The sequence below is a fragment of the Enoplosus armatus genome, chromosome 2 (genome assembly GCF_043641665.1).
Source record: "Enoplosus armatus isolate fEnoArm2 chromosome 2, fEnoArm2.hap1, whole genome shotgun sequence".
NCBI lineage: Eukaryota > Metazoa > Chordata > Actinopteri > Centrarchiformes > Enoplosidae > Enoplosus > Enoplosus armatus.
In genome coordinates, this window is record NC_092181.1 from 14,283,175 (window position 1) to 14,310,995 (window position 27,821).

Genomic DNA, 27,821 nt, shown 5'->3' on the forward strand with positions numbered 1-27,821 from the left:
ACAGTGCTCGGATAAGTCTACCACGCCACGGTCTGCCTCTCACCACGGTCGTGCCTGTTAGCACGCTCACACACACAGCTGAGCCGGACGAGAGGCGGTCTGGAACGCGGCCTCTAAACAAGGCACGAAGCAGCAGCAGCAGCAGGCAGATCAGCTGTCATGTGAATCAGCTGGACGAACAAGGAAGGGGATAAACAACAACACGAACCCGTCTTTCTATATCAAGGTAAAATACTATGTACCTTCGTGGAAACGGCATTTGATATACCGGCGAACATTGTGCATGGTAGCTGGCATTGTACCAGTTTATCAGAAAGCGGTGTGCATTGCGTGACTCCTGTGCAGAATTAGCCAAGCTATCAACAGCTAACTGTTAGCATTGCCAACCAAATAAGTTGGTACGCGCTCATACCAATGGGCATCCCTTACTGTATGCTTTGTCATTGTTCGTCTGTCTATTGCTAAACTTGTACGATACCGACAAATAGTGTATACATTGTATAAATATCAGACTTAATCATTTGTACCACACAAAGTCACACAGCGAAGTAGCTACGGGCCTATCTGCAGCCACCTTACGAGGGGCATTTAAACCCCATTGACTCGTGCATTAAGAAGTTAGCTAATATGGTAGCTAGGTTAGCTTAATAGTTAGCTAGCTATGCTTTCCCTTTCCTAACTGCTATCCTCAAGTGCTTACGAGTCAGCAACCATGAACACCATATCTGATAAAAGTCAAACAGTACCCACTGAGTCTACCATCTAAATTTAAGTTAGCTAGTCAGCTGAGCTAGCAAGCTACGCTATTTGTTCAGCCATTACTTTACATCATAACAAAACGTAGGCTAGGTGGCTAGTTAGCTGGCTTGGCAGACAACAAAGATCAGCCAAGCTACAGACGCTCATGCAGTAATGTAAGCGAAACTACAATTCAGCCGAGATTTATTTGTCCTATAGGTTTAACAGGTTTATTTTAATAAATAATACGCCGAGTATGCTCGATTAAGGTTATCCACGTTTTGAAATTACTGTTTTAAGATTTGAACAAAGAGTAAAGCTGTAAACACATTGTGTCCAAACACTGTAGCTGATTTAAAAAAACAAAACAAAACAAAAAAACTTGTTTCAGTCTGCAATTGCCTGTTACATAATCGGATCGCACGCCATTGTAAATGTGTTTTGCAGTGAAGTGTGAAAAAATGTAAGGTTTAAAAGCCCAGTAGCTTCACTCGGGGCATTATGATCCTTTGTTTGAATGCACACTAAAGTCAGAGTTGGGAGTGGGATGGGTGGATGGGACAAAAATCTGAAAAGGGTTGTTGGCATCAGGAAGGATCAAAGGATCAAATCGACATTTGTTGAATCTCTACCTCCATCTAGTGGTGAACTTGTCACCAACACACAAACCAACTACCTCCTGGTCCACTTACACGCCGGTAAATTACAAATAGTGATACAGATTTTGCAATGGCCAATATAAAATACCTCACTTCCTCTATAAATTAAGTAACACGTTTGCTAGTATGAAATAGTACAGTATGAGTTAATGCATCAGTCAATGTATCGCTGCAACAGGTGAAATAACTGATTCAGAGTTGCCTGATGTTTTTAACTGGTCTTGTTATTAGCTTGGCTTTAATTCTGCCATAAATACTCTCAACAACCAAAAATATTTGTCAACCACCAAAAACAGGTAACTCCAATCAATAAAAAAATAATTAAACAATGTAGCAAAATCAAAAGAAGACAATAGCAGGTAATATACGAACATTATGTTAATAAGAACATAGTTGATTAGTTAATCATTAGTTAAAGCACAAGACAACTAAAATCAGCTAAACAACTAAAATGAATTACTTTTCAGATATGTTTCCGTTTGTACAGTTACTGTATCTATATTTATAACTGTATCTACAACATCCATTGAGCACTTAAGTATACCTTTTAAAGATTGATTCAGGAGATAGTTTTCTCATTCTCGTTTGTTTTTACATTTTTAAGATTTTACCATGTGGTAATTGTTGCCCAGAATAGACTATTTTCCAATAATAAAGTAATCATTTACTTACCTCCCCCACACAGCTAACAAAATAATCAATATATCTTTACCTAACCCAAGATCTGTCACCATTACAATTTAAAAGCCAATTCTAAAGTATAAGTTGATGTTGGAGCACATTTTTATCAGTTTTTTTTTTTTCCAGGTTATATCTGGTGAGGCGGCAGGATGGCGGGAGCAGAGGTGTTCACCCCTGCAAACCCCACCTGCAAGATTATGACCTTCAGGCCCACCATGGAAGAGTTCAAGGACTTCAACCAGTACCTGGCTCATATGGAGTCTCAGGGTGCACACCGCGCAGGCCTAGCTAAGGTAAGTAGCGTTTTCAGTCTAAACTTTTTAGTTTTAACCTCCCAAAAAACGTAGCTTGTCTAGCTCTGTGAAATTTGAGAACCATGTGAAGGATCAGAGTGAAGGACTTCTACTAGGTTGGTGCATCAGAGTTTCCCCTTTCTTATGGGTTAACTGTTTGATGACTGCTGCAAAGGCTAATTATACATCATTTTGTCAGAGTAAAGAAAGACATTAAAAAAGCGTATAGTGTGACATACCTAAATGTATAACTAATCAGCTAGTGGCCCTTTTGGACACGATGAGTTAACTACTGTTGATTCCCAATAAAATGCTGATCAGAGTGATCTATTTTTACAAGGTACCTCTGTTCCTGTTCCTTTCCTCCTCTGTTTGTCCCTCAGGTGATTCCTCCTAAAGGCTGGAAGCCCCGTCGTACCTATGACGACATAGATGATCTGATGATTGATGCTCCCATCCAGCAGATGGTGGCTGGCCAATCAGGGCTCTTTACTCAATACAACATCCAGAAGAAGCCTCTTAGTGTGCAGGAGTTCAGGCGATTAGCTAACAGTGACATGTGAGTATTATGGAGTGTTTCATTGTTTTCAGTTCCTTATTGATTGATAAACTCTAGAAGATGATTGGTTACCTGGCAAACAGGCCAATAGAAATAGAGAGATACCTACCAACAGCATCAATATATGTGTCCATGTTTGATGTTGATTTATCATCCTGGGTAGTCTTGTTTCCGACATAGCCGACAAAATGAAAGCAAAGGAGAGTATATATATATTATTGCAGAGAATATATACAGTATTGCAGGTGTTGCTGGCATTATATCCACTGCTGCCCTAAATTCATTGTAAGATTAGAGATGGCCATTTCTCAATACCAAATGTAGTGTCTTTCTCCTCCACAGGTACTGTACACCTCGCTACCTGAATTATGAAGATCTTGAGAGGAAATATTGGAAGAACCTCACGTTTGTCTCACCCATATATGGTGCTGATGTCAGTGGCAGCCTGTATGATGAGGTAGACGGCTTTTCCTCCTCTTTAGTCTGGTTTCTCTCCATGTTTGTGTTCTCCTATTTCCATGCATGTGTGTTCATTTCTGTCAGCAGTTATTCAACCTTCATATGATCAGTCTTTCTAGTTTGGCTTTCACTCATTTCAGGCATAAACTTATTTCACCTGAATCTTGCAATTTGTCTTCACAATGAAAATATAATCTTACATGTAACTGATCAATCTTGTTTTTTGTCCCCAACTCTAATCTGAGTCATTTTAATGAGTATTGGTTAGAACAAATTCAATATTGGGGCAATATTGGGAAGAATGTATGGACTGAAAGCAACACATAGACTACACCAACACTGGCATTGGTTCATATATCTACAATCAAACATATCCCATCAGAACAAGTATATAATAAAGAATATTATATATATTATATTACCCAAAGCGACTTCAATAGTGAGTATTGGGTCTGATCAGATGTTTTGAAAGAACAAAGTAGGCCTACAGTAATATCAGTAAAGCAATGTCGATTTTTCAATCTGTCGTAGGAAAATGTAGCCTGCACTGCAGCTTTTCTTTCTTTAAGTGTTCTGTAGTGCGCTGCATACTCGCTGTAAAGAGATGAGTGTCAGTCAACCCCAAGTAACACTTCTCAACAGCAGCACTTTAGGAGAATGGTACACATGACATTTGTTATTTAAATAGAAGCAGTGTGACTATATTTTACTTATTGCATTGCTCACTGGTTCCTACTGTGTGGATGGTGGATTCTTTCTGCTTCACATTTCACCCGTGTACAATGCTTATTGGTAATGGTAATGGTAATGGTCTTAGTTTTTAATGGGGAGCAATAGGGGAGATTTGACAGTTGGTCAACCTGGAGCACAATGAGTTAGATTATACTTTATGTCGCTGATACTGATTGGATTTAAAAATGCCATCGTCAACAGGAACACCAATCTGTAGGACCGACTTTGGACATCCCTAAACCTACCTAACTGTTGTTTTTAATCTCTTAGGATGTGGAGGAGTGGAACATTGGCCACCTGAACTCTATTTTGGATGTTATAGAGGAGGACTGCGGTGTTTCCATCCAGGGGGTTAACACTCCATATCTATACTTTGGCATGTGGAAGACCACCTTCTCCTGGCACACTGAAGATATGGACCTATACAGCATCAACTACCTCCACTTTGGAGAGCCCAAGTCCTGGTCAGTGTGGGGGTGGGGGGTGGGTGGGGGTTTCACAATACCACAAAATACATCCTGAAAATGTTCATAATGATCAACAGTATGATCTTCAGAAAGTATTTGTTCTACTAGTTGGGCAGCACTAGTTGTACTATTAGCTGTTATGTTCACATCCACTTACTTTTCTGTTGGTGCCAATGATGCTTGTTGCTATTGATACCCATCATTACTATAACCACGCCAAGTCAACCATAGTTAACTGGAGTTATCGGAGGTCCCATCTCTGTGGCATCAAAACGGAGAATGGAAGTAAGCCTTACTGCTTTTTGTGTCATCCTGACTATTTAAAGTGTTGGCCTTCACGACAGAGCTGACATTTAAAACGGTCACGGGTCAAGTCAAATTAAATCAAATGAAAACATTGGTTGTGTAGTAAAGGCAGTGTGCAGGAAGTGTTACTAGAGTATTTACTTTACGTTAGCTAAATTTAGCAGCTATTTACATAAACGCTTTCCCATTTATGGATCTGTTCATGTTATTTCTATGGTGTCACTACTCTTGTTAGAACTGCGACTTAAATCTGATCCTGTCAGTTGTTTGGTGCGACATGTTAAGGAAATACAGGGCAGAGTATACAGTATAATAAGTGTGGAAAACATTTGCAGATGGCGATGCATACCCTTTTCATATCCGCATTTGTGCCAGGGTTGCAAAATCCATCTTTAGCACTCTCCATTCAGATCTTTTTCATGATTAAGGTGGATTTGAATGGTGAATTACATACAATGTAGTAGCTTTGATTTAATTAACCCAGCCGTTCTGCTGCATATGGCCTCAAGGTTTTTTTCCCCTTAGTGCTTGTTTGCACACTGAGGAGGCGGTTACCTGCAATTAGTGAGGACACTTTGGAGAGTCCAAATACTAGTGAGAATAGAAAAGGTACAACATATGGAGCAGTAGGGATTAGATTTCACATCCAGGGAGGGAGTGCGTATTTCTAGGAAGCTATCATTCTGTAATTATTTTAACCAGTCATCCATATAATATACATTGTGTCTGTACATTTACATCAAACATTATAACACTGATTAATACTGTAAACTACTAGCTTACTATTGTAGTAGTAGTAGTAGTAGTAGTAGTAGTAATATGCATGCTCTCAATCTCTCCATGTCTTTGCAAATAACAAGTCAACTCTGTGTACACTGATGACACTGATTTCTGTATTTATATGACGGGGTGTGTAGAGCGGGTGTTGAATGTGATGTTGCCTCGTAGTTGGGGGGCGTGGTATCCCAGGGAACATCATAGATTTTGGGGGGTCTAGAGGACAGAATGACTGGAGTTTCTTTGGAAAAAGGAAAATAAGCTCTGTTTGTAATTTACACTATAGACTGGGACCAGCATCAATCAATAGTGTAATAAGAATAAAGTAACTGTACACATAATTTATTAATTAAGGAAAGTGGATTTAGTGTTACTCTTTAAGTGAGACATAAGAACAGTGAAGGTGAGGTTGAAATGAATTACCCAGACGGCAGATGTTCAATTATAGATGCAACATAACTTACTGTAACACATGGTAACATGATCAGGTCAGCCACAGAATATGTATTATACAGGTCTAATTGGTATTTGTAAGGGTGTACATTCTTTAATAGAAGGGGAGCAGGGTTTTACAGAGGTTCAGGTTCAAATGATAAAGTGAAAGAAGAGATGAAGAATGCAGGTAGATCAAAATAGAGTTTGCTTTTTATTTCTTTGTCAGCTTGCCTTGCTCCATTTCTCTCTCCCTCTCGCCCTGGAGGGAGTTCTGCTCATTAGAGCAGTGAGCCCTGCTACCCCACAGGGATCAGTGTCACAGCCAGACAGTGACACACACACACACACACACTCACACTCACAGAGAGCAGCCTAATGCGTCAAGTACCCACACACATACATACCCTTATCATCTGGCACACACACACACACTGACATACACTCTTTCATCTCAATGCTATTTTGACATGTCGTCCCTGGAGGGGAGCGGCTTAAAGATGCACCTCTCTCCCCTCTCCTCAATCCCCTCCAACTCCCCATGTCACCTCTACCTGAGGTTGCCTCTCCCTCTCACCCTGTCTCTCACTGCTCTGTTAAGCTGACAGGTGATATGATGATAGAAATGCTACAGACCTGAGGGCGGACGGTGCTAGTCAAATGGAATGCCTAGTCAAACCTTGAGGGAATTCTGTCACGCTCCCTAGGTTTCCTCCCCGGGAACTTTGGGAATAGTTTAAATTCAGATTGCGTCAGCAGTGTGGCACAAGAAAATGCAGAATACGTTGAAAATAAGATTCTCTACTGCAAGCGGTGACGGTTATTTTGTCCCTGTCGGATGCAGGACTAGGCTCTATATTTTGTAATACAGCATTACTGAGACAAAGACCTTCAGACATTGGGCTCTAAATCGTGAAGGGTCAGCATTTGCCCTGAAAAGCTAAAAGCAGGTTATTTAATGGTTTTACAGTAAACTGAATATACATTTACAATAAGGGGTAACAACATTTCTCTGTGTGTTTATAATTTTGATTTGTTTTTTATTAGTGCAGTGCCGGATAAGGTTCATCAGCCCTCTTGCAAGTATTCATGTATCCACCACTTGATGGCAGTCTTGAACTTGTGTAGGCTCCTCTTGAAAACTTGCCTGCAACCTTCAGTGTATGCTACAGTGTGGGCATAATGAACAATACATGCTCAGAATTTCACACAGACAGTCAAAAATAATTCTGTCTGCTCCATATCTCTCTGTTGTCTCTAACAGGTATGCCATCCCCCCTGAGCATGGGAAGAGACTGGAGCGTCTGGCTACAGGTAGAAGAATAATTTATATTCTCTTTGTATTCTCCATATAAATGGAGGTGGGAGAGGTAATTAAATAATTATTAAACAACGGTGGCAGCATACAGAAGCAGGTCTGAATTAAACAACAAAGTACAACACATAAATTAAACTCAGCAATGAGAGGGCACTAGAGCTAATGGCAAAGCTACAGATGCAGCATGCTAATGAGCTCTGACAACAACATGCAAAAACTGCTACTAGTAGAGATGTAAACTGCTGCTTAATGCCTAATATATTGACAAACCACTTAAGGGAAATCCATACTTAAAGGGATTTGTAGACTAAATGAAATGTAATGCATATGATTACAGTTACAATGGAGTAATTGTGTTTCAAGTGTTCAATTGAAGATACATAGCTACATTCATGCCTATATAGTTAAGCCCATGTAAAGTTAATACAAAATTAGGCTATTAAGTCTAAGTGTGCAATGCTGATTACTTCACTGACAGCCAACGGTTAACAAAGGTAAAATGATGAGAAAGCAATCTGCAACAAAGCTTGATCAGTCAATTAATGGATTGACAGAAAGTTAATAGTTCACTGTTGATAAAGTCATTTATCAGGTAAAAATGCTAAACCTTTTGAATCCCTTTTTTGTTTTGTTTTCTCAGACAAAAGCAAAAAAGGCAAAAAGCAATTTGAAAACACAATTTTGTGCTATGTTAACTTGTGATGGACATTTGTCATGTTTTTGGACATTTTATAAACAAATTAATTGATTGTAATATCAGTATCATAATTATAATAAGCATTAGTTGCAGCTCTAATGAAAAGGAAAAATATCACTGTAGTCTATAAAGGTTGAAAATGTTACAACCAGAAAAAGTAAAACCACCACTCACTTAGCTTTTTAGGCAGGCTTTGTATTCATGTATGTTTTTTTTTTTGTTTTTGACTGGTTTATACTCTGTGTTAATGGTGTGTGTGTGTATGTGCGCGTTTTTGCCAGGTTTCTTTCCCAACAGCTTCAAGGGGTGTGAGGCTTTTCTTCGTCACAAGATGACTCTAATCTCCCCTTCCATACTGAAGAAGTATGGCATTCCCTTTGATAAGGTAGGCTCTGAGCGCTTTGAAAAATTACTCTCAGTCCCCCTCCTCTTCTTGCAGTTCATACTCTCTTTGTTTACCAACTTTCTGAAAACAGATTTTCCTGCCACTGAAATTAGCAGTGCTCATTCTGACTGATTTCATAAATCCACTGTGGCTTATTTTAATTCTTCTATTTCTTTTCTTTTACTTGCTGATTTTTGAAAACCAATTTCCCTGTGTCTTTCTCCGTCCCCATCATTAATTGTCAGATTACTCAGGAAGCTGGAGAGTTCATGATCACCTTCCCTTATGGCTACCATGCTGGCTTCAATCATGGCTTCAACTGTGCAGAGTCCACCAATTTTGCCACTGTGCGCTGGATAGACTATGGCAAAGTGGCCACACAGGTAACGTTCAGTTTAATTTTCTTTAAAACTGTGCACCGCTACATGTCTTTGGAAAGGCTGACAACAAAGTCTTTCAGTGAATACAGTTAATTTCAGGTAAAATCATGGTCATGCAGTATCAAACTGTAGAGAATAGATTGTAATTTAGGCTTAAAAGTGAAAACAGCAAGGCCTCTTTATGTTTTCCTTAAGCAGAGACAATATTTGTCCTCTTCCTCTTTGTTTCCTCTAGTGCACATGTAGCAGGGACATGGTAAAGATATCCATGGAACCCTTTGTGAAACGTTTCCAACCTGACCGGTACCCTAACTGGATGCTGGGAAAAGATTCTACACCTATTGATCACACACATGCCACTCCCAGTACAACACCGGAGCTGCAGAGCTGGTTGCAGAGGCGGCGCAAGACCAGAACTACTAATAAAGGGTACTGTACTGTTTATACTCAGACAATGTTTCTTCTGGTTTCTATGCCATACTGTTACAGAGAGTAGTCTGCTGCAGCTAATGGTGCTAGTGGGGTTTTGCTCTGGAGTAGGAGTGGTGCTAATAGTATATTCATAATATAATACTTTTGATATAAACATAAACAGTCCCTGTGGATTCTAATGAATAAAGGATAATTAAATTGTGCATTAGGATAGGAAAAGAACAGTTACTTATAAAACAATTTCCTATGCAACATTTGGAGATGCTTCAGATTGTGATGATGAACTAAAGACTTGGTGCTTGTGATGGTGACCTAGTATATGTGGCATGAAAAGCCAAATGCCCTTGTCTCCCAAGTCAAAACATTCCACACTTGCTTTCATTGCTCCTCGGTGTTAGTCAGGGTATTTAAGTCTCAATCGTCTTTGATCTCTCTCCCTTCTTACAGCAGCAGCCACTCTCGTATGCGCTCCAAGCGCCTCAGAACCTCAGAGGAGCCCGTTGGCCTGGATGGCAGCTCAGCATTGAGCAGCAGCAAGAGGAAGGGCCTTGGTGTTCCCCCCGGGCCCAAGATGCGAAGGTCTGTGGCAGGGACAACCTGCAGGGAAGAGGAGAAAGAGAAGAAAAAGGAAGCTGAGTCAAAGCACAACCAGAATCAGAACTCTGTTCAGCTTTCTGGTAAGAGACTGACTGATGGCACTGGAAGGTATTTGAGACTTCACTTTGATCTGAAGAGTGCACAAACGGGTCTGGTAGTGAGCGTGCGTGTGTGCATGATTGAGACAGTTTCTGTGCGTGCCTATTTTCTTATATTGTGGAAATTTGAGATGTATAAAAATATTTTTACAGTCAGATTTCAGATAGATTTCACATGTTATCCATCCTTTTATCCTCAACAGGTCCTTGCAGACAGATGTGTGTGGTAAAGGTAAATCGTGTGGAGAGTAATAGTTTGGGGTTTTCTAATAAGGAGCCATCCCATACCTCTCACTGCAGCCCCTTTCCCTCCCCTGCTTCACCAGTGAAGAACAACCTAAAGGCAGCGACAGTCACTCATGTTGACCCTCGACACCTCTCAGGGTCAGGGGTCACGAGCAGGACTCCTGAAGGACTCACACAATGGCCTGAGGCCACCCAGATGCATCCTGGAATTAATGAGTCAAGGTGTCGCTCTCCTGAACCACAAGACCTCTCAACTCCTCAGGACTGCTCAATCAGGATCCCTCCCCTGGAGGCCAACAAACTCAGCTCATCTTCCCACACAACAAGCACTTCTGCTGAGACAGAGATGAGCTTGTGTCTCCCTGACTGTGAAGCTCAGACATCTAGTTCATCATGTAGAGAAGACACTTTAAGCATTACACCAAACACTGACAGCTGCATGGACACAGGTACTGAGAATAACACTAAAAACACTGCTGAAGCTGAGAAAATGGACACAGTTGTTGACCCAAAACATATCAATCCACACTCCACTACAGAAGCACTTTATGATCTCAAAACTGAGCCAGTAGAGGGGGATAGTTACACATCATGTGGCTCCTTCTCCCCTCCAGGACACAATTGCAGCACTGAGGAAAATCTTTTCCCTCCTCTGCTACAGAGGAATGCAGTGGATATGCCACAACTCACTCCGGAGCCAGCAGATAAGGTTGGAATCTGCCCTTTGCCACCTGTACTGATCCAAGAGATGCCCTCCCTCACCCCGGCTGATGATGGACTAACTGACGTCCCAAAATCCAGAACATGTAGTCACCAGGTTGCACCTGTGCTTCAACGGGAGACGCCAACTGGCTCTCCGTCCTCACATGGAGCCAAACAGGAAGAGAGAGAAACTGACTTAATGATGTCAAAAGAACCTCTTATTGTAGAACATGCCAACAACTGGCATTTAGATTCTCCGTATAATTGCGAGGGGGCAGCGCTGTCTGGTTTAGGAGGAAACACGGCTCATTTAACCACCAATGCTATGCACAAAATAACATCTGGTGGTGTCCATGAAATGCTAATAATGCCAGAAATTGCTGCAGAAAAGGATCGTACAAAGCTGGAAAATGTTACTACTGGAGAGAGTGGCACTTCCCCTTGCCAGCTAGCTCAGAGCACCGCACAGACAGAGCAGCAATACAGCTTAGCAGAGTTAGCAAGTAAAGATAACTCAAAGGACCCAGCTCAAAGAGACAGTGCATTGAGCCTGAGCAGTGCTGGTTTTCTTTTAACTAGTACCTCAAACAATAATCCTACAGCCCCTTCCCCTCCATTATGCAGTCAAAGTGACAGTCACTCAGCATTACAACTCCACCACCACACAACATACTCCCCTTCACATTGTACTTCTCAGAACCCTTTCTTGGAGCCCAAACCTTTCTCCAGCAGCATCTGGAAAAATTTCAATTCCCAGGGTCCTGCAGTTCTCATTCAAAGTCTGCACCCAGAACTCCCTTCTGACTTCACCCATGACCCCCTACCTTACACCATGTGGACTGAACCTCAGTGCAAAGAGGTCACAGACCTGGAGGACCCAGAACAAGACCTCCGTGAGTCAGAGAACCAGGAAGAGGAAGGTGGGCCTCTCACCTGGGCTCAGCTCGAGCCCACATCGCTAGTGTCAGTCGGTGCTGTTGAGCCCATGGGTCTTTGTGGAGATTATGAACTCCACAGAGGGGAAGCGGACGGGTCCGAAGCCCTCTCCCTGTGCAGGGAGCTGGGGAGACAAAGGGAGGCAGAGGAGAGTCTGCACTCAGATACTGCTGTTTCACCTCTTGGGCTTGGAGGAGGAGAACAGGACGGGGTGTCTGATATGGAAGAAGGGGGATCTGATGGTGAAGAGGCAGAACAGCAAAGTAGTGCCAAGGGAGAGAGCAGTAGTGACTCATCTGATGAGGAGGAAGAAGAAGAAGAAGAAGAAGAAGAAGAGGAAGAAGAAGAGGAGGAGGAGGAAAATGATACAAGCAACTGCGAGTGTGATGAATCAGGCCTGGAACCTGGGGAGGTTTGTGCTGTGAGTGCTCTTTTACACACAATCGTACACATTAAGTCTTTTGTTCAAGTTTTATACAAATACAGATTATTTGCACTCTATTGCCTGTTCTTCTTGCCAGTACCCTGCGCTGTCAGTGAAGAGGACCACCAAGAGCTGGCGTCACCCACTCAGGAAACCTACTGCAAGGGCTGTACCCACTGCTGTCAAACAGCAGGCTGCCAGTGATGATGGTGGGCACACACACACACACACACACACACACACACACACACACAGTTCACACAGTTCATTGAAAGGTATCGCTAAGGTTTAGCCTTAAAAAGACTCCAACATTCAGACAGTGACACATGCACACACTGTAAGCCAAGAGCCATGCTCATTTCAATAAAAAGCCAGGGACATTTCCTGTTGTGGTCAGCGCTCCATATTGGGTGGCACCACGCCAGAAACCATGATCCTTTGACTTCTGCTGGTTGCATTGAGTGAAGCAGAATACAGTTGCCATAACTGTTTTTTTTTCGGTTTGTAAACCAAAACCCAATTGAAAGCATTCTTAAGAACCATGACATTTGTTAAAAGGTAGTGTAGCTAGGAGGAAAATAAGCTCAGAAGGAATAGAATTGACTTAATACCATTAACCAGTAACAACAAACTTTTAAGTATTAAATAAAGTCAGGTAACATTTGTGTTCTCCCACAGCGTAGCTTTTTATAACCATTGAACCATTCCACTCTGCGGTCCCAACTTCCCCTCCTCATTTTTCACATTTTATGACCCCCCAAATGACTCTTCTGACGTCAATGCACACATAAACCAAACAGATTTAACTCTCAGGCCTACCACAGCAAAATGACCTAGTGATAGATACTCTATTTGTTTTCATGGTTTTAACAGGGTGGGAGGGAGGGCCCTCAATTAACAACTACTAATGCACATATGCACACACAGTCACATTCATCATCTCCATGGTGGTGAAAAGGGATGAATAATTCAGCAGCCATTTTGGCTGTTTATCCCTGAGTAAGAAATGGCCATGAAATGACCATGGCTGTGAGAAGCCTATTTTATGATGATGAGAGCTCTTAATCATTTTGGGTCATTTTTATAAACAGACAGGTTCCTATTCATTGAAAATGTTTTTCAAGTCACTGGAGGAAATTGTCACCACGGCGGATGGATTAGATCTGACTTGGCAGCAAGTCTATTAATACTGCTGAAGTCAATAGTGAGAATGATGCATGCTATGTTTTTGATATTCACGTCGCACAATCGTTTCAGATTCAGAATAAGCTCAATTAACAAACTACCAAAGAAAGAGCTTTGCACTCTGTATTGCATGAATCATCACCTGGCCATAGTAAAAGAGACACCAGTTGAATAGACAAGTGATTGCAAGGTTATAAGGCTTTGTTTTGTCTCTACTTAGAGCCCCCTGACGCAAACCTGGCAGAAGAGGAGGAGCAGGAAATGGAAGCGTGGGCGAAGCCCCTCATCTACCTGTGGCAGAACAGGAAGAGCTGCTTCACAGCAGAGAGGGAGTACAATGCTCATGCAGCCACTTTGCAGCCATACTGTGCTGTGTGCACACTCTTCATGCCCTATTATCAGGTAAAGGGGAGTTCAACAAAAATATACAAGTCAGTGTCATTTGATGGGTGCTTGTATCCAAAATGCATTACAGTTCCGTTAGTGCCCATATGTATTGCAGACTCGAGCATAAACACACTTTAAGATATGACTGTATCTCGCCACCGAGCTGAAGATGGAGGAATCAATACTGGCAGATCACATACAGTAGGACTCTTTGCTTTCATCCCTTAAGCCCCATTCGCACAGGATTTATTTCTATGGGATGATTTCAATTTGACCTGCGCTGGTCAGTGATTCGATTCAGGGAATCAGTCAGGGGTGCATAGTAATACTTAAAGCCACAATTACCTACTGTTTTTCTGCAAACTTGCAGATCCTTCTTTATTTAGATCCAGTATTGAGAGATACTTTGAACTTTTAATAGTGTGCCTCTGAGTTTTTATAAGTAGAGCTGTGTTTTACTTTTACTGAGTTTCATCAGCTCAGTGTGACACCTGCAGAAAATGATTTTGCTAACCTGATAAATCACAGATCAGTCAACTCAGACAGTGATGGAAAAAGTAAAGTCCCTGCAAGCTAATCCAATGGGCTGTTTTGATGTCATGTTAGCTGGTCTGCCTTTTTATAATCCAACTGATGTGTTGTGTACAGTAAAGATCTACATGTATATAACACTGTTGAAGATATAAGGCCCTTTATTATGAAAACATAGCTTCATTAACATTTAGAAAGAGACTTTTAGGTAGTTTGCAAACATAACTATTGAAAAGAATACTAAGCCTGCTGGTAAGGTTGCATGGTTTTCCAGCAGCTTATCATTGTCTTATTACAGAACCAGTTCCTGTAATTTGGATAAAATGCCATCCAGAACAACAACTTTTATTACGAGGGAGGAGGGGAAATATGTTATTACCCAACTCCCTCTGTAGTATGAAGAACATGCAGAACATGACGTTCACCCAAATTCTCTTTTAGGCTGAAGACAAAGTAGAGGACAATACACCTATCGTAGCTAAAGACATCTCCAAATCTTCATCCCCGATGGAGGGCCCCACACGTCCCTGTAGAGGTCTGAGAAGGACCAAGCCCCTGGTCCCAGAGATCTGCTTTTCTTTCCGGGAGCAGAACTGCCCCCCAACTCCCACCAACCCTCTGCTGCAGGAAGATGGCACCTCCCCTCTGCTCTACTGCCAGGGCTGTTGCCTGCAAGTCCATGCAAGTACGTATTCACGTAGAGAAGAGTAGTGTTTACATGTGAGTGTGCGAGTGTCCTAAGGTAGGCACTGGTGTTGTAAGTATAGTTTATAGTTTCTAAACTTCATAGCGTCCATTTACCACCTACCTCACCAAGCCACATTGTTTGTTTCTCCATGTTGTGCTTCATGTTAGAGGGTCAGTGGGTTTAAGTCTTGACTCACTCCGTTTCAATGTTCCAGCTCCTCTCTGTTTCCCTTTCTCCCCCTCTCTCTGTGGTTTGGAGTACTTTTATTTCCCTCGTCAGCCGAATGAGGGTGAATCCTCTGTCTTCACCACACATCCAAAAGCCCCAAGCCAGTGCAACAAGCCCTCATATATACACACACACACACACACACACACACACTATTAAAAACCCCTGGAGCCTCTTTGCTCCACCGGACGCACATACGCGATTCACTGTGCTTTATCTCGATCCCTCATTCACACACTTTAACAGCCCTAGATCTCTTTCCCAATCCATACACCTTTTGCCAATATCTTAAGCTTTCAGCCAGTCTCCTACAGACATACACACTTTTTAAAAGTCTCACACACCGTCCCAAATCCACAGCGTTAAGATGACATTGCTTCTCCCCAAATCAGTTTCGATCCCTCATACTTTTCCGCCACTTCTGTTGATCCCACCTCATTTTTCACTCTTGAGGGTCTTGCTGTTATATGTATGTACTGTGTGTGCTTAACTGCTGGACATTGTATGCGCTACAGAGTGTGGGAGTAGAAGATGAAGTGTATGTCATTTGACACTGATGAAAAAGCCACAAGTTTGGTTTCGAGACCCAACAATAAGTACAAGTTGATGTTGCTCTCCCCTCTGTGCTGTTATTTGAACTTGAGAAAGGAAAGAGAGGTGAGCTTAGATTTTATGTTCGGTTTGGTGATGGATAGTAGAGGAAAAGAACAGAGACATACACACATATACAGACTTTAAGTGATTCTTACAAATAAAAATTCCCCCCAGCTTATGTGTCTAAAACCTCTAGCCCGTGGATTTTAACCAGCTGCCTGCTTTGAAAAGATTCACATTTGTCTTGTCACTTTTAAATTCTAAATGTTTTTTTTTATAAAACAAGGACAGGGACCAAAACTAAACAAAACAACAATATTTACACAAAGTGGCTGTTGTTTTTCATGCTACTTCATGTTTGTGCGGTGTGTGTCAGCTGTGTCATCTGGGTTACAAAGGGCTAGCAACACAAGTGTCTGAAACAAAAGCACACTGCCGGTGCAAATCTCTCTGATACATAGATGAACACAAAACGTCCCCGTGTTGTCTGCTTTTCTTGCTCAACCACAACCATACACACACACAGAGACACACATACCATTAGAGCTCTCCATTTCCACTTAGTCTGCAGTACTGAGCCTTTCTGCATGGAACAATACCATCTTACTGTTGAAAATCTGTGGAAACAATGTGGACGTGGCATTTTATTCTGTTTCTTTGTAACTGATGATAGATTTACCATTTGCTGTCAAATCTGCTGTTTTCTGTGAATGGTTCACTGGTCCAGGTCACCAGGTTAGAGTAAAGCGGTCTAGCAGTGTTTAAGTGAGAGTGAGGATTTTTAACTTTTACATAGAGTTTTATATTTGCCTCTAATTTTTTTCTCATTTTCATTCTATTTCTAGGTTGCTATGGTGTTGCCGCTGATGACGTCAGCGAACAGTGGTCGTGCGATCGCTGTACTGAAGGAAGCTTCACAGCAGTAAGGCAACAGCACTGATTTAAAGAAATGCCAACACATGCACAATGAGTCCGAACGACACATTTATTTGTGTTAAATTTGTACAATGTTTCGATCCCTGTCTGATTTTTGACCTGACGAAGACGAATCTCATCCTTCTAAAATAATTTGTGGTTTGGAGTCAGCATGCAGGTGTTACTCTTTTCTACAACATCATCTCAACAAATACAGGCTTGATAGATAACTGAATATGATTTATGCCTCATTGTGTGCAAGGGCAAGCCTTTAGCATTTCTGTTAAACACCCCATCTCTTCTGTTATGTTCGGAAAAGAAAAGTTTAAAGGAATGCTACTTTAAAGGAATGTGGCCACACCAGTGTCATCAGCAAATCAATTATAGGTCTATGTTATAATCATGTAAAGTAATCTCGCCGCAGGTGAGACAATTTGATAGCCTAGTGCTAGTATTTCTCACTGTTCCTCTCACAAAGAAGATGTTGCTCTTTGCAGCTACTTTGTGGTATTGTTTTACCTTGCAGTACTGAGGAGGAGAACACACTGGAACAGATTTAAGTGAAAGTTTAATGCATTAACTGGATTTATATTGAAAGAACAGGTGACCCTGCTTATATTTTGCTTAAAAATTAATCTTAACCTTTTTAACGTAAAACAACTCCACAAATTTCCCACGAAGTTGATATAGAGCCACATACACAATGCAGGCGTTCTGTGACAGAACGTGTAAGGATATTGGTCAATGGATGACAAATAGCTTCTTTCTCTCTTACTCGCTTGTCTTTCTTCATGTTTTCTCAGGAATGCTGTCTCTGTAACCTCAGAGGTGGAGCTCTGAAGAAAACCCAAAATGACAAGTGAGACAGGCTTTTGTTCTGTGATTAGCTTTGCATACTCATCTCTGATCTCCAGAGCTCAAGACGAATGAATTGTCTGTGCGTCTTAATCATCATATTAATTTGTGTGTGTGTGTGTGCGTATAGATGGGCCCATGTGATGTGTGCAGTAGCGCTGCCAGAGGCGAGGTTCAGCGATGAAGCCAAGAGGAGTCCCATTGACACCAGTAGGATCCCCATGCAGCGATATAAACTAGTGAGGACACACACACACACACACACACACACACACACACACACACACACACAGATGCAGTGCTGGAATTCCCCTGGTCCTTGAGGACTGGCTTGGTCTAATTAATGAAGTGTTCACAGTTCTAATTAACAATGTGAGACGAACATGCCCGCAATCAAAGCTAGATAATTAACCACTGGTGGGTGGGAGTTGGGGTTTGTGTGTGTGGGGCTGTCTGTGTGCGGGTGTTTGTCTATACATGTGTGGTTGTGTGTCTGTCTGCCTGTGCGTGTGTGCAAGCATTTGTGTATTGTGTGTGTGTGTGTTTGCTTAATGAGAGAGCTGGAGTGTGTCTCAGCAGACCTGACATGTTGCCACTATAGTTAGCTCTCTGCTGCAGGCACCATGATAGCTCAGCAGAAAGCGGTGTTGGAGAGGTACATCCTAACACAAGATGGATAACAGCGATGAATACGGCCTGTCCGTTCCCCACCTACATTATTATTTCAGCAATAAGCAATGTGTGTAAATGAAAACTTCAGCAATTTAAAAAGCATATATGATTGATCAGGGTTGGAACTTCCAAAAACACAATTTATATTAGTATCAGTTCACTATCCATTGCTAGAAATAAAAGACCGGAGAGTATATATAGAATAATGACATTAACAAATAATTAATATACAGTATTTGTTGTATTTGATTGTCAAGATATTGTAAATATACCTTCAGTTGCCAGTCTATAGGTACCTAGGCACCTAGCTAAAAATAATCCTACCTTCATAAAGATTATAACAGGTTTAGAGCAGTTTGTGATGCTATTCAACTGTATTACATCATACTGACAGGTCTTATTGTAGTATTGATAAGGGGTGCCCTGGTGGCTCAGGGGTTAAGCCACCAACATTGAACCACAACTTCCCCAGTTCAGCCAAAGGTCTTTATTGCCTGCCGTTTCCCCCTTTCTCTCCCCTCATTTCCTGTTATCGCTGTCAAATAAAGGAATAATAAAATCCCAGCGCGCATTGATAAAAACTCAGTGGACAATAATTCTAATCGATACTAGAAACGCTTCCCAAATAGAAAGCAATACTATAAAGTTGAATTAAGCTAGGTGTCCCTAATAAACTGGCAACTGAGTGTATAAGGCTTCAGAGTTGAAACACCAGTGTCATACTCCACCGTAATGGAACCAGACAATCTAGGTTCCTACATGAGTGCCTACCCGAAAATAGTTGAACGGATACTAATGCACTAACTTTGCGGACACAGTGACATTACCCACAGGGTATTTACAGGGATATGGTTCATATCCACTCGCACCACATTGAAATTAAGCTCATTTGGATATGAAAGCACAAACCACAAAGTCAGTCTCCGTATCCACCGGCCAAAATCTGAACAAAATGAAAATTGTATTCTGGACTGGAAAGGGCGGGGAGCTCATAAAAAGCCTCTGACATGACCCCGATGATGGCCAAAATGTTTCAGATCTTACAATGATCTAAATTCCTATTCTGTAGAAAACAGTTCTTCCTTCCTTTTATCTGTTAAATGCTGTAAAGTTTGTCACAGTGCCAATTTCTGTTTGACACCACAGAGTACACTCTCTCTAGCTAAGCAGCTAAAAGCACATTCTTTGATGGTCATATGCAAGGATTTACATTTTCTTCCCTTTGGAAGACGTATCTGATCTGAAGATATATCTATGACCATTGTCTTAGTCTTTACTTTCTGCTGCCAGTTTTCTCACTAATTAACATGCTGACACAGGCACTTTTTGGATGGAGCCATGCTTCAGTTGGTGATACAACAGATGGACCTCTTTTAAATTACCTCTTTGACTCCTAAATTAAGGTAAAATATGAAAAACAGCCCCTAAATAAGCCCCTCCACACATGTTGTAGTAGTGTTGTGTTATGATAATAAACCAAAGATTATGGATGGTATACCTTTTCTCTTTTGTCCGCTTCATCAGTTGTATGTTGCTTCGGGGCCACGTGTTTTGAAGCTCGCATTGGACCCGTTGCCCCTGCAGCAGCCCAGTACATTCATAATTTACTATCACACAACACATGCACGCACACAGGCGCACACACATACACATTCATAATTTACTGTGGGAATGTTCTTAACGCATGGCTCAACACAGGCACCCAAATACACCCCGGAGAAGGCGCAGGCATGGGGAAAAGTGGGTTAGGCTCTCTCACACATACACAAACTCACCCACATTTAAACATAAAACCGACATATATTGACATATTTACACTACTTCCTAGTTTCCACACAGTTTTTTTCACCAATAAATGTACATAAATACTTATTCACACACACACACACACACACACACACACACACACACACACTTCCCCCCTACACACAGAGGGGGTGTGTTGCATGCCAGTCAGAATCTTGTCATGCTGGCCCCAATAGGTGGACGAGACAGTCGGGCCAGTTCATCAGCACACTGCTGTCCATAATGGAGGAGGTATGGGAAAAGGCTTTATGAAATGTAGGCCAAGTTAGTCACCAAGAAAAGCGCTGAGTAAAAGTCCCTCAGTTCAGGAATAGAGGAGTTGTGAAGCAATAGAGGCTTCATTAATTTAAAGAGAAGGGATAAAGTTACAGAATTTCATCACCCATTTTAAATTAAGCATTCACATTGCCTTTTGGGTTGAGAAGACAAGAGGACTTCTCTGAGAGTCTCTCTGTGCACAATACCTCCTGATCCTCAACTGATATCTGAACTAAGTAGGCTAAGCTGATAATTGTAAAGGCGAAGGCAGCCCTGCTGTAGAGGTTAAATTTAATTAATGCTGTCTGGGTTAACTAATTAGATCAGCTATGGATTTTTCAAAGAAACGAACAAAGGGCATTTATTTCAGAGGCTAAGCTTATAAGGACTTAAAAAAAAAAAAAAGTTTTCTATTCACACAGCATCACCTTCTTATCTACCTGTCAAATGCTGTGCTATTCTTCCTGAGGCAATGAGTATTTCTCATTACATGTTCCAGGGAATCAAAACATCTTAAGGTACCATACTCCCACATATGCTGTTCAAGACGCATCACGTTCTTCCTTGGATATGATAAGACAGTGAAATGACAGCTTACATGTCATCAGACCCTTTATATGGGCTAGAATTCATATTAACAAACCATCTAATTCCCAATTGAGCTCACTCACCGCTGAGGCACATCCTCTGAGGAGTTTCTCTCTCTTTATATATAGGCATATTATCTGTCAACATGTATGGATTCCCAGGAATCAGATTAATGAATAAATTACCTTCAAAGGGATGTGAAACCGCACCACAAGAGAGAGGAAGATGGGGCAGGGAAGCGAAAAAGGAGAGTGTAGATGGTTGTTTTTATAAGCAGGAGAGTGAAGGAAATGGAGTGAGATGGGAGGCATGCGAAAGGGGTGAAAGAGGAATGGGGAGCGAGAAGGGTTATAATGGGAGGATGTCGTCATTCTTTCCCTTTAGTGGAAGAGATGAGGATTTGTGGGAGAGGAGGAGAGGGGGGATGCCACAGCGGAGGAAATGGACTTGATGGGCTGTTTGGTGCAGAAAACCGAGGGATAGTCTTAAACATTTAGGTGTGAGTGTGTTTGTGCATGGCAGCATGTGTGTGTATTATGCCCTCGGATGTGCAGTTGTGTGCTGGTCACAGACCTCAAACTGGGGGGAACACCACAACAAAGACATTGCAGTGCTGGTTTGTTGTGGAAACCTCAAATGATGTCATCTGATTGGTCTTATTTGAGGGTTTCCTTGTATTGTAGCAGTGAAATAACATGTTTCTGTTATTACAACTGGGGTCTCTCTCCCTCTCCCTCTCCCCGTTTTATGCTCTCACATCCGTGTTTTGTTTACACCACCGTATCCAATAACAGTGCATTGAGGAGATTTCACAGATATGATTATTTGGAGCACATAGTGGTTTAAATGATGTTAGAGGTTCATGGCACAACCGAGCGATGATTCACTTGGCGGCCTTTTGTCTTTAATTCGCTGCTGTTTTTCTTGAGCACATACTCAAAGTCTCTAAAGTGGAAATACAGATTTTAAATTACTCATTTTTTACCCCGTTCCAAAGGCTACACTATTGAATACGGTCAGGGGTACTTTACTGCAATAAAGGCACTCAATGACAGTTGGTTTAATGTAGTTTGCAATAGAAAGTGACAGGAAAGATTGGAAGGAAGGAGAAGATGTGACAGAAGCTCTTGTGCTTACTCTCTTGTGTTGATTTTTGTTAACTAAACTACATTTTATATTCTCAATCTGTCATCATCACTATCAAACAAAAGCATTCATTGGATTCCTCCAACAAGGACTGCCTGTTTTCTTGGTTTGCTTATGTCCATCATATTGTTTAGAAAATGTCCTCTGACCCTGTTGCTGGTATGGGACTGGAAATGTGGAAATGTGCAAAATGTTTGTATGACAGTTTAGGGACAATTGCCAAACTTGAAATGTGCACACCAACATTGTACTTTGAAATACTAATATGTTTGTAGTGTTAAAAGGTAAGGCTGGTGATAATCCTATATTTTTCTCATTGTTGATTGACCAAAACCAACAAATAATTGATCATATTAAGTATTGTCTGTGTATCCATAGTACAGTCATTCCCACATACCCTGTCCTGCTGCTGGTAATATTCTCTAGAGAATCAAACGTGTATTTATTCACATTTGCTACAAACTACAGTGCCCAGTTGTATAAGGAAATGAGTAATATTTTTTGATTAAACTATATATCCGTGACCTGTTTTTAAATATGTGTATCTTCAGTACGAAAGAATGGATTTGGGGCTGAAAAAGTAAATTGAGAATAAAGCCAGCCTTGTCCTAAAAGATTGTGGACCCAGCTGGCCCTGGTCGGTCAGTGTTTCGTGTTGACGGTTTGCTCTGGTCTGTGTTTACAGAGGTGCATCTATTGTCGTAAGCGCTGCGCGGGGAAGCGGCAGGCAGGAGCTTGTATCCAGTGCTCATGTGGCCGGTGTCCCACCTCCTTTCATGTGACTTGTGCACATGCTGCCGGTGTAATCATGGAGCCCGATGATTGGCCATATGTCGTGTCAATCACCTGCCACAGACATCAATCACGGAGTTCGTCAGCTGTAAGTTATAGGACAGGTGTTTCCTACAGCTGTTTTGAACCAGGTTGTGCTCAGTTAGAACGGACATGGCAATGTGTTTGCACTTTTAGACAACAATCAAACTTTTATGTCTTTGTAAAATATTAATAGGGATCATTGGTTCTAGTGTAGACACACTAATGATTGGTGTGTAGTGCAGTAGAAGTGGGCATATAAATGTTTTAAAAACAATGAAGGTAGAGTAAAAAAATCGTAGTTTCATATAAATATGCATATTGACGGATATAGAAAGTAGTTCAAAAGAAAGGGAGGTCTGTGGATTATTGAGAGTAACCTGTTTCTTGAAATACATTTTTTAAATGTAATTTTTCAAAGCTGTGAGCAACTCAAAACATTCACCTCCATTGTAGTGGTAGAAATTGCAGAGATTTCTCCAAACTTGGACAAATAAAACAAAACTATCGAACTAAATTGGCCAATTGGTGTAAGTGAGAAAATCTGTAATTTGGTTAAATCTAAATGTAACTGAGATGAACAGTACTGTAGTCCTCACTCTCCTTATAATGATGTAGTATCATAAAGGTTTTACTTTGAAATTGTACTGTATCGATTGTCATACAGTAGTCTAATTGCTGCTCTCTGCTCTCCGTCTATGCTAGAAACAGCGAGCGTGCCAAGCGTCCATCTCACTGGGCCAGACGGTGATCTCCAAACACAAGAACCTGCGCTACTACAGCTCAAAGGTCACTCAGATCACCTCCCAGATGTTCTACGAGGTCATGTTTGATGACGGCTCCTTCTCCAATGATACTTATCCCGAGGATATAGTGGTGAGAATATGTTTAATTAGACACATGCTCGAGAGGTCACCTCCCAGTTGCACCAGGTCGTATCAGATATGAAAACCCTCTCATTTTGAAAGGAGCTTCCTTTTTTTTTTCCCAAGGAAGATTATTGGTTCTCAAATGGTGATTGGATGAGGGATTACATATAAGCTTGTTTTAATATCTTACCTAAAGGTGTGCATCTGCAAAAGCAATGTGATCGAGTCATTTCTCTCACTATAAACCTTTCTGCAATTACCATGAAACAACATGGATTTTGGAAAAGGCCATTCAAATTGGAATAAAGTAGGACTGCTCAGTTGTCATGGAAGCAGCAAATAATCACTGACATGACCGTTCTTGATGAGTTAAAATTCATGGTTTGTTCAAGTGATTATGGTAATCACTGAGTATCACTTTGTGAGCTTAACACTGTTAAAGAGAAGTAGCTGTGACGGACACAACCACACACTATTACTACTGTATTAGTGAGGACGTTCCACTAATTGGCATTCAAGCCTGAACCTTATTGACCCAGTCCTTTAAAGCAAATTATCCACCCTTTAATAAAACAATTAGATTTAATTATTTTATCTGGCAACTATTACAATGTTGTATATTACACCAAAGGAATGATAGTTCCATTTATATTACAACATTTTCATCAGGGCTTGATGAGATCACCCACAAATGTTTCATCAACACTTGGTGGTGAGTTTGAAACTGTCGTAGCAGAACTATATACCAGAAGTTTGTTTTCAGCTCATCAAAGCGCCTCACTGTTCTCAACAGCAGGATAGAAAGGCCGAGTCTGAATCAAGTCAAACCATGACATTAACTTCATGAAACTATAAAAGAGCTCTTTTCAACATCAAACCACTCACTTTGAATGACTTTTCCATCCTTTGAGGACATTTTGACTCACACTCAGGCACTTACATGGACCGACCATTATTCTCTTGTATTTTTAGAGCAGAGATTGTGTGAACTTGGGTCCTCCTGAAGTGGGGGAAGCTGTTCAAGTGAAATGGCCTGATGGGCTGTTCTATGGTGCCAAATACCTGGGATCCAACGTCTCCTACATGTACCAGGTACACACACACACACGTACTGCACTGTAGAAACACACAATCATAACAAATTGTAAACGTACAAGTGAGACATATGACCCAGTTTTGCACATTTAATCTTTTTCCTGTGAATGTTGAATTAACTCAGGTGTTGGTCAAAGCAAGACAGTAAAAAAACAGTAAACTTGTTGAACTCCCTCCACATCAGAACCATCGTGACTCCTCTGACGTTGTCAAGGTCCCCAGGTCGATGTAGAGAGAGGAGAAAGGAAAGAGGACGCTTGAGACAGAGATTGAGGGAGGTGCTAACGTCATGGTGACTAAAGACGAAAAGTGGAGATGAGATGGAAGATGATGGGAGGATGAAAAGATAGATATATAGGAAGCAAAATCTATTCAGACCCAGAGTGGAAGCAGGTGGGTAGAGAAAAGAGAGAGCAAGAAGAGGAGGATGAGAAGGAGGTGACAATCTGCATTATTCAAACTCACTGAAATATTCACTAAGCCAAGAGTCATGCGGTTTCCACTTAAAGCTTTATTTAGTTGAGCTGGGCGTCAACCATTAGTTATGCACAAGTGCATCTGTGACGCACATACACTCGGTTTAAGACGGGTCGGATTTTAGAAAAAAGGCTGAACAAGAACTTTCCATTGTCAAGGTGTGTAAGAAATATTTCAGCCTGTGTTTTACTTCATTTACATGGCGATCAAAAGCTTGAATTTCCTGAGCAGAAAACATTTGTTTTTGAGAGCGGAGGAAGCACGAAGATCAATCACACTGCATAATCAGAGCTGTTTGTTTCATAATTTAGACCTGAAAAATGCTGATACATTGAGAGGTTCTTTTCTTTGCAATTTATGATGAAACAACAAATTACACATAATTACCATAATAATGGTATTATGGAAAAACCTCTGTATTATTGATGCACTAACTCTAAAATCATGTTTACTTTCCTCGATAGAGACCTGATACGTACTTCATAATAGATAATGATGTATTTGCATGTTTACCACAAAGGTCGCTGATTTATCTTTGATGTTCAATTCAACCGTCCTTCTAAGGGAAAATCAGCTGCAAATTAATACATAGATTAAAGTTAGGGTTTTGAAAAGTAAGTAAAGTTTATTTATAGAGAACATTTAAACACAGCTTAAGCTGACCAAAGTGCTAAACAGGGGGACATTAAATACACACAAAGAAACATACCAATGGAAACAATAAACAACAATGGGCAAGTACAGAACTGTAGACAAGGCACCCAATTAAAAGATTAATGGGCCATAAAGACCACTGCAAACAGGAAGGTCTTTAGTTTAGATTTAAAAACAGAGATGGACGCTACTTCGAGTGTCCAGTGGCAACTGGTTCCACAGTTGTGGAGCAGCGACTGCAAAGACTGTCCCCTTTTAGCTTTAGTCTTGACCGTGGGACATGCAGGAGGAATTTGTTTTTGAAAGAAAAGTACCAAGTAGAAATTATACCATTTTTAAATTTGTGTGCGTGGATGCAAAAGAGGCAATAATAGAAGTTCATGCATGCGCACTATAAATAACTGCTGAATAATTTCATGTTCTCTCAGGTGGAGTTTGAGGACGGGTCTCAGGTGCTGGCAAAAAGAGAAGACGTCTATACTTTAGATGAAGACCTGCCTAAAAAGGTGAAACGTAGACTTGTAAGTATTAGACTTACTGGGCAACAAATAAACTTCAAGCCATAAGTTCGAGACTTTAAATGGCATGAAAGTTCAGAATTCTCTCACCACCTGGAACATTTTCTTGTTTACTCATTGTTGTTTTTCTCTTGTCTTTCTCTAGTCCACGGCCTCCAGCATGCGTTTCCAGGACGCCTTCTTCACAACGCAGGGGGAGAGGAAACGGCAGAGAACACCCAATTCACGCTTCCAGAAAGACTATGTGGCCCTGCCAGGCCTCCGTACAACTGCCAAAAGCACATGGGAGCAACGCAGCCACAAAGGGAAATGAAGTCATGGAGGAGGATCGATGACAAATGAATGCACTGAATTAACAGTGGATGTAGAGGGGAGGTTGTTTGTGTGAGTGTATGTGTGCGTATGCGTGTGTGTAAGTTCTTTGGATCTACTTCCATCTCAACTATTGCCCACACAACTTCCCTGTGAATGGATCAGCGGAAACGACGTAAGGGTTAGCGGGTGGTTTGGGTCCGATGGACGTTGACTTGCGTGTGCTTGTACATTATACATCAGTGATTGGTGGCTGGGTGTTGTCACGGGTTGGAAAATGATTCTGATTGGACAGCTGGACTCTATAGAAAGGGTTAACAGGGCGTTGTTGCCTCAGTTGCCTCGTGCTTTCACATCCGTCAGGGAAAATAAACGTGACTTACATTTGTCACATCACCCTTTTTGAAATAAACGACAAAAACTTTTTTCTTTGTACATGAAAAATTCACAGGTGAGATTTTTCTAAATAGCTTGCCTATGGTAGCTTTTTTTTCGGGATCTGTTATTTTTGTTTTGATTTTGAATATTTATGCACTTTGCTTGTAGTATTTTCCTTATGTCTTACTGTTTTTCCCCGCATGTTAAACATTGTCTCCGAACTGCTTCTGCAGGGCCGAGTCCAACTACACTTCAATGGCTTCCTCTCTGTATATATGTATTATGTAATTTGACACTGAAAAAGGAAATTACTGCTGAATTTAAAGAGAAAAAAGAACAAAGAATTGACCACATGTTAATCACTTCCTCAGACAGGAAGCCATGCCTTTGTGTTGGATTCTTTGCCCCGTTAATGTGAAATGCTACTGTTGCTCTGTTGAATGAAACACATTGTTGAAATTATTTAAAATTTGTATTTATTTTTGGCTTGCTATAGTTAAACTATTGCTAACTGCTGTAAGGAAAACAATAAAA

General features: G+C 41.2%; 1 protein-coding gene across 1 annotated transcript; it reads left to right on the plus strand.

Moving 5' to 3' along the window:
* Positions 1-176: 176 nt before the first annotated feature.
* On the plus strand, positions 177-27,806 carry kdm4c (lysine (K)-specific demethylase 4C). Its single transcript, XM_070912596.1, has 22 exons — positions 177-226; positions 2,205-2,371; positions 2,755-2,930; positions 3,273-3,387; positions 4,392-4,585; positions 7,368-7,417; positions 8,400-8,503; positions 8,749-8,886; positions 9,119-9,312; positions 9,763-9,992; positions 10,214-12,315; positions 12,416-12,527; positions 13,724-13,905; positions 14,863-15,106; positions 16,777-16,853; positions 17,650-17,705; positions 17,832-17,940; positions 22,857-23,051; positions 23,690-23,860; positions 24,826-24,945; positions 26,508-26,600; positions 26,743-27,806. Exons 2-22 carry the CDS (start codon positions 2,228-2,230, stop codon positions 26,908-26,910), a joined length of 4,974 nt encoding a protein of 1,657 aa, XP_070768697.1. The 5' UTR covers positions 177-226; positions 2,205-2,227; the 3' UTR covers positions 26,911-27,806.
* The last annotated feature ends 15 nt before the right edge of the window (positions 27,807-27,821 follow it).